General features: G+C 34.4%; 1 protein-coding gene across 1 annotated transcript; it reads right to left on the reverse strand.

The window, feature by feature from the left end:
* Positions 1–272: 272 nt before the first annotated feature.
* Positions 273–6,893, reverse strand: LOC132602851 (uncharacterized). The gene is made up of 5 exons (XM_060315643.1): positions 6,737–6,893; positions 4,920–5,004; positions 3,244–3,357; positions 2,004–2,105; positions 273–537 (listed from the first exon to the last, which is right to left on the reverse strand). Exons 1-5 carry the CDS (start codon positions 6,811–6,813, stop codon positions 493–495), a joined length of 423 nt encoding a protein of 140 aa, XP_060171626.1. The 5' UTR covers positions 6,814–6,893; the 3' UTR covers positions 273–492.
* Between the last annotated feature and the right edge of the window lie 1,333 nt (positions 6,894–8,226).

Consider the following 8,226-nt stretch of genomic DNA (forward strand, 5'->3'; position numbering starts at 1 on the left):
AATTGCATAGTAAAAAAATATATTTGGACTTTTCCCCAACTCTTAATAATAAAACTTACAAGACCGTTTACAAGCTAACTTCTACTAATGGTAACAATGACAAGAATGCGTCTTTGCTAAATGAACTGACAACAGCTATACCTCAATCTCAAACAAGTTGAAATCAACTATATAAATCCTCACTATTCCGTCTAAGCTTAACTCATGTCATCATCACACCAAATAAAAATATACGCGAAAAATAATTAAATATATGTAAATAAATTCTGAACTGAAGTCCAAAAATAATAGACAACTGTATGATTATACATTTAGTTTACATTTCGCCTGAAATGAAAGATATACAAAATTGTAGTCGTAACGAATCAAGAATGCAGAAACTTGAAAACCAATATGCTGCACAAGAATTAACAGTTCACACGATCTCACATTTTTCAGAGTTAAAAGAATGCTTCGATCATAGTTTCTTTGCTTCCTCATCTTGGCCTGTGTCTATCTCGTAAAAATCCTGACGATTGCAGATATGTAGCTTGCCAACTGAAAAATGTTTTTTTTTTTTTTTTTGAATAAGGGGGGTGGGGTGTTAAGTTAAAACTTCAATTATGTGATGTTGTATATGTTACTCAGACTCTTTAAAAATGTAATCGCACCTAGGGGTGACAAAATTAACCCATGAAAACCAGTGTTTTAAAAGGCGAAGGCGTAAGGCGGGGCGTTTTACGTCTGCCTCAGTGAGGCGTAAGCCCCATGGGGTTTTAATTTTTAATATTTTATAAAATAATATAATTATAATCAATACTTTTAAATAGGTGAAATAGCGTAAAAAATGAAGAAAACTATAAATAAGTGATATATATATATATATATATATATATATATATATAAAAGTTCACGTGACGATGGGGCCCAAAGAGCACCGGCTGAACTCAAGAGATATATATATATATGCTCCACCACAAAAAAAAAAATAATTAGAACAATATATTATACGTCTATATATATATATATATATATATATATGCTCTACCCCCACAAAAAAAACTAATTAGAACAATCTATTATACGCTACTTACAAGTACAAGTGACTGCTCGTTACTTTTTTGAGATAGTAGAAGACAAGATAAATAGTTGGAAAAGAACATATATTAGGCATTCTAGCAATAAAAAAAAGTCTTGACTTTTAAATTTAATATTTCAGTTCCTTTTTAAAACATTTGAGTAATTACATGTTGACTTTTGAGAATTTGGGCATTATACTAAGGACTTATTTAACAAATTTCGTTTTAGTTTGAAAAAAAATTCTGGGCTTACGCCCTAAACGCCCGGGCGTACGCCCCAAACGCCCGGGCGTACGCCCCAAACGCCCAGGCGTACGCCCCGAATTGCTGGGCGTACGCCTTTCGATACTTTCGCCTCCCACCATAGCCTCGGGGCAATTTAGGTACGCCTCGCATCGAGGCTCGCCCCGGGGCTCGCCCCGAAAACGCCTTTTAAAACACTGATGAAAACATGATCCACCAACCCGTTTAAGTTTCCATTTATTAGTTCAGCCCATTTCAGCCCAACCCATTTCAACCAATCTTAAAATCAGGCTGATAAGTAAAAAATTGACTCAGAGAAACCTTGTCAAAATATTTGATATGTTATATAGTCATAATAAAGAAAAAAATAGTTTTATTAGATACTTGAAAAATTATAAAAGAACAAAAACAGAGATTCAAACTTAATAAGAATTGGGCAAAGGTTATGACCCGCTTTTTAGCCCGTTTTAGTCCAACCCTTCGGCCCACGTAACTTTTGGGTGGGATCATTAACTTAGTTCATTTTGACTCGCCCAAATCTAGCCCAACCCGCCCTTTTGACATCCCTAACCGCACCGGTATCATCCAAAAGTAATGCACTATTTTTGGAGAATCTGATACGGACCCGTTAACATTTTTTAAGAGACCGAGCAACATAGGTAACTATGGATGAGCAATAATGCACCTTTTTAGTATTATTACCTGAGATGGAATGCTGAGTCCTGTGTGTCCTTCAATGACTAATCCGACCGTAAGACCAATCATAGCCCACGCGCCGTTAATTGCTTCTATTTGTTTCCGTCTCTGTAAAATATTCAGAGCACAGAATGTAAAATTTATGTAACAGTAACAAGTTTCAAAAGCATTTGTACAAGTACAAGGATCATCGAAGGTGCAAAAGACGTAAAATTTCAGGGAGAAATGGTTTTTTAGCCCTTTACAAACTTTTTTTAGTTTTACGACTCTTTTAGAAGAGATCTTCAATTTTTACATATAATAGATTTGCAAAAGCCATTTTCTTCTATTCAAATTATAAGAGGGCAAGAGATCTCGTTTCCTCTAAAATTTCATCCAGGTCACATCATTCAGACATAAGGAAGCAAAAAATTTACATAAAGGAAATGTTTAAGAGACATTTTTTTTTTTGATGACATGGGAACCCGCAGCCGCTACCCTTTGGGTGCGCACAGGGTAAACCCAGCTCCTGTGCAATAGCTCGCAAACCACACAAGAGAGGTAACCCACACTAGGCAAGCCCCGTGCGACAAGCTCGACCCAGAAAGCAAATCCCCTGCTGTCGTAGGCAGGGGATTTAAGAGACATTTTACTATGCAATTGCAAGAAAACTGAACTATTTCTTTGTCTGAGGAATGAATATCCCGGACAATCATGCAAGGTAGGATCCAGTGCTGTCAAAGGCGAAAAGCGTTAAAAGAGCGCTCCAGGTCTATAGGGGCTTTAAATGCAAAGCGCTAAAAAAGGTGCAATGAAGCAAAAACTAAAAATATATATGTAATGAAAGTAAAAACTAACAGCTTCATTCACAATGATTTCCTGAACAATAGCTACATCTTTTGCCAATCATATTTGTTGTTTTGAACTGCTTTATTCAAAATAGAACTTATCGGCAATGAGGCTCACACCTTAGAACATTGCCATTGGAAGATCGAGTGAGGGATTAAGTTAGGTGACCGACTTAAGTGTTAGATGTCATTGAAGGATTTATCTAAATGGAAGTGGAATTAAGCTAATAACATCACCAATTACCTTGACCTAATAATATAAATTCAACAGCCTATACTCAATCTGCTTTAGGAAGCTGAGGCGATGAGTGCAATGTTACCGAGATTCTGTACATTTCTGATCTTTGCTAATCTAATACGTGAAAAGTTTGCGAATAAAATAGAAGGCACATATGGCAATAAAATGGAGGTTCACTCACTTCAAACCTCTCTTTAGCTTTAATTTCTTCCATTTGCTTTGCAGCTAATCTCTTGGCTTCTACAGGATCCACCATTATCACTTCCTTCTTTAATTTCTCTTTCCTTGGAGATGCCTGCAGACAAAGAAGTTCTCATTTAGTTTTGGGTTTGGGGGGAGAGAGAGAGGGGGGGGAATGGAGTTTGGAGAAACAGTCTTGTCAACATATTAGTAACAATTTTCCCCTCGAGTAAGGAAACAACATAGAGCATTAACAGCTTGGTAAAATCTAGGTTGCTCGGACTCTTCAAAAATGTCGCCGGGCGTGTCAGATCCTCCAAAAGTAGTGCATTTTTGAAGGATACAACACGAGTGCGGCAACATTTTGGGAGATTCCGAGCAACATAGGGTAAAATTACCAGATTACACAGAAGTCAAAACTTTGAAGATAACTCAAGGGGAGAAGTCACTCGAATGAAGGAGTTAATGAAATATGCTTAACATTTCCTGAAAAGGTGTACCTTAACAAGTAACAGATGCTTCATTTGACGTGTTCTTAGTGTTTAAAGAGTAAAATAACTAAAAAGAATGACCTCTGAGATTTGGTTTGGTTCACTTGATAAATGCAGAAGCTCAGTAACACACAAAAGAAACCTTTTTTCATAGAAGTTAAAAACTTGGCTTAGACATGCTCTATCATGATACACTTGAAATGTTCCTTTTTTCAATAACTGTGGTACCCGGGCGAGCTTGTGAGCGCCTCGACTAATTCCATGGGTGCCTACTACCTTCCACCAGTACAGGTACCGAGCAACTCTGTTCACCCAGGCTCGGAAAAATAGGAAGAAATCACCTAGTGTTTTGGACAAATGTTAACATGCTACTACTTGAACCTGATATTTCCTTAAACAATCCCCGGCTGGAATCCCATAGGTATACACAAGCATAGCTCAAGCTACTGGATTGTTAACAACATAAATTTTATTGATGGAAGTGCAACACAACTAGAAATATCATCAGTTGAAGATGAAAATATAATAGCCTTGTAAACAAGAAAGTAGAAACAAGTTTTAGTAAATCACTGTGCACATAATTTTACCACCGGCACATAATTAAAAGGGATAAGGCCTAAAAACACACCTACACTACGGCGAAATTGTCCTATGATCCCCCCTGAACTTATTTTTATCATATTATTTACCACCTTCACTAATTACCTGGTAGAAAAATAAGTTAAAACACAGAATGTGCAAACACACGCTTATTCAATACTAAAAAGAAAGAATCTTCAAAGAAGGAATTTGTTTTGGAAATGTGCAAGAAGTACATTTGAGGCAGAGTTGAAGGCAAATATAGCAACATTGAAGCTACTTGGAGGGGAAAAAATAGTTGAAGATCTGATCTACTATCTCAAATAGTCATGGTGCAAAGTGTATTTTAGTCTGAGATGCAAGAATGAATAAGCGCGTGTTCACACATGCTGCACTTTAACCTTTTTTTTACCAAGTCATTAGTAAAGGGGTAAATAAGAAAACAAAATAAGTTTAGAGGGGTAGTAGGACCCCCGCATACTTTAGATGTGTAGTTGGTAATTTCGCGATAGTTTAGGTGTGTTTCTATGCCTTATTTTTGACCATATAATCAAACCGATTTTACTAGTATTACTATTACATACATGGAAGCCTTCATAATGCATACATTGGGATTTGCCAGGACGCGAATTGCTTGACTCTTGGTTCTCCGTGAAGCCAAGCCAGTGTTCTGCATACCCTCATATTCAAACCTGACAGAGAAAAACAATTCTTTTTTAAAAGGAGAAAAAACGGAAGTCATGTGATTTTTATATTCACCATTCTATCGGAACATTTTTGAGCTATGTTGCTCGGATTCTCCAAAAATGTTGCCTCACCCGTGTCAGATCCTCCAAAAATGCACTTTGTTTTGGAGGATCCAAGTTCCAACACGCAACTGACGGCTTTTTTGAAGAGTCCGAGCAACATAGATTTTGAATGGAATGCTGAATAATAGAAAGGAAATACTACCCTAGAAAGAGTTCTACGATTTTTTCTTAACAAAATACTACCACTGCCTGCCAGAAAAGAACTCAAAGAAAAACAAAAGTTATTTATTGCATATCAACGTATACAAAGAGCTTTCATTTTTTGGGAAAGTTACTATGGAAGAAATATGCAGATTTGGTTAAAGATAGGGCCAATCGAAGAAAAAGATTCATATAGGTGATATTTACTAGTTGGTATTAGGTTTTGAGCAGTGAAAACTCGTCGTTAAAGAAATAATAAGCAAAAATGCAAACCACCCACAAAAATTCAGACAAATACTACTTCTCATACATCAAAAACAAGATAGATTTTGAATAACCAATCAAGACTAAATCTTTTAAGAATTTTACACACCGAGACAATTTGTAAAAGTAAAATCTTTAGGAATATTTTGAATTCTTCCTACCCCAATTCGTAGCTCTCTTTTCCAACCTGCAAACACTCTTATTGAACAATTCAAAGACTGAAAATAGCTCTAATAGACAAAAAGATAACACTAAAAACATATCAAAAAGAAACCACCCACAAATTTCTAACCAAGACTTAAAAATCTTTTTAGAACTTTACACACCAAGACGACGACAACAATAACAAGCCCAGTATAATCCCACCATGAGAGGTCTGGGGAGGGTAGAGTGTACGCAGACCTAACCCCCACCTTGAAAGGTAGGGCGACTGTTTCCGAAAGACCCTCGGCTCAAGAGAGGAAAATAAGACAGAAGGTCAGATAGGGCCAAGCATATCGAAAACACTATGAAAACAAGGAATAACAAAAGCGAGAAAGTCATGGTAGAACAGTCCGGAACTTTACACACCAAGACAATTTCTAAAAATAAAATCTTTAGGAAAATTTTGAATTCTTGCAACCCCATTTTTACATCTCTCTTTTCCAACCTCCAAACACTTTTTTTTTCCAACAATTTAAAGACTGAAAATAGCTCTAATAGACAAAAATATAACAGTAAAACACACACAAAAAACACAAACCAACAATTTCTGACCAAGACTTAAAAATCTTTTTAGAACTTTACACACCAAAACAATTTCTAAAAATAAAATCTCAAGGAAAATTTTGAATTCTTGCAACCCCAATTCTTATATCTCTCTTTTCCATCCACCAAACAATTTTCTTGAAAAATCTATAGGCTGAAATGCTGTCATAGTAAGCAAAAACATAAAACACTCACAAAAGTTCAGGCAAATAAAACTTCTAATACATCAAAAACAAGATTTTTTTATCTCTTCTCCAACCTCCAAAAGCTTTTCTTCAACAATTTAAAGACTGAAAATTGCTCTCATACACAAAAATACAACACTGAAAACATATGATTAAACAAATAATAAGCAAATACACAAACTACCCACAAAAATTCAGACTAATGAAACTACTTCTAATACATCAAAAACAAGATTGATTTTTTTTTTAAAAAAAAATAATAGCTTAATAAAACTTACTTTCTAACAGCTGAATTATGAAATTCTGAGAACTTTATGCCTCCATTAATGATTGGTATTGTAGCATTAAGCACCATATTATTAATTCTCTTTCTCTATATGTGGCTTTGTGTTAGTTTTTGTTAATAATATATGTGGACACTTCTTTATCACTATGTTTTTTTTTTTAATTTCATTTTGGGATATTTGGTCAGCATTTGTACAGCAAATGAACAGGATAATTTCACTTGAGTCCCCAAAAGATTCTAATATTACATATAGGCTCCTTTATCTTCTATTAGTAGGGCGAGATTACGAGGTTGTTTGACTAAAGTTTGCAGGGGAAAGGGTCAAAAATGTCCTTCTATTTTGGGAAAAGGGTTTAAAATAACCTCGGTTATAAATTTGAGTAAAAAATATTTCCTCTGTTATTAAAGTTTTCAAATATATTCCTATCTTAATAGAAATTTCCAATTCCTCAAAACTCAATTTTATTTTTAAACCCGCTTCATTTAAATCCGACCCAACTACATAAAAAAATGCATATGCGACCAACTTATTTTCGAGTCCTAAATCTGGAGTTCGTAGGCACAGGAGTAGGTAATCCATATGCGTTTTTTAATTTAGTTGGAGCGGGTTTAAAAATGAAATCGGGTTATGTTGGACATTTTCATTAAGATAAGGGTATATTTGAAAACTTCGAGAGGGGTATCTTTTACCCAAATTTATAATGGAATATATTTTTATCCCTTTTCCCAAAGTAGAGGTGCATTTTTGACCTTTTTCTTATGTTTATAAGCTGGTGAAATTAGCTTGTAAGTATTTTTCAGTTTATCTACCGTTTAGTAAATACCAATGTGCTTATAAGCTAAAATTAGTTAAAAATCGTAAGTTGGACATTCTTAACTTATGTTTTGTAAGCTTATAAACACTTTTAGTTATTTTTTTAAATCATTTTATCCTTAATATTTTATTTTAATTCTCAAAATACCTTTCCAGAAAAAAAAATCTAACCTTTTATTCACTCTATATATGTTCATCCTATTTCTTTTCAAAGGAATATTTTTAAATTTGTAATTTTATAATTTTTTTGAAGATATTTTAATTATTTTAGCAAAACAAATAACCTAGTGGGAGAAAAGTTCTATGTGGCGAGTTCTTTAGCACTATGTTTTTTTTAAAAAAAAAATAAATTTCTTCCTGGTATATTTGGTCAACATTTGAGCAGTATCATCTTCTACTTATTCACTTGAGTCCCCAAAGATACTAATTATTGCATATTGGCTCCTTTACCTTAGCAGGAGATTACAATGTGTTTGACTAAGCTTATAAGCTGGTCAAGCGAGCTTATACGTATTTTTTAACTTATTGACGCGTTTGGTAGACAATCAAAAGTGTATATAAGCTAAAATTAGTCAAAAAAATAATAAGTTGGACATTTTCAATTTATGATTTTTCAGCTTATTAACATTTTTAGCTTGATAAAAAAATTTACCATTTTATCCTTAATA

Source organism: Lycium barbarum, chromosome 7 (genome assembly GCF_019175385.1).
Source record: "Lycium barbarum isolate Lr01 chromosome 7, ASM1917538v2, whole genome shotgun sequence".
NCBI classification, from domain to species: domain Eukaryota; kingdom Viridiplantae; phylum Streptophyta; class Magnoliopsida; order Solanales; family Solanaceae; genus Lycium; species Lycium barbarum.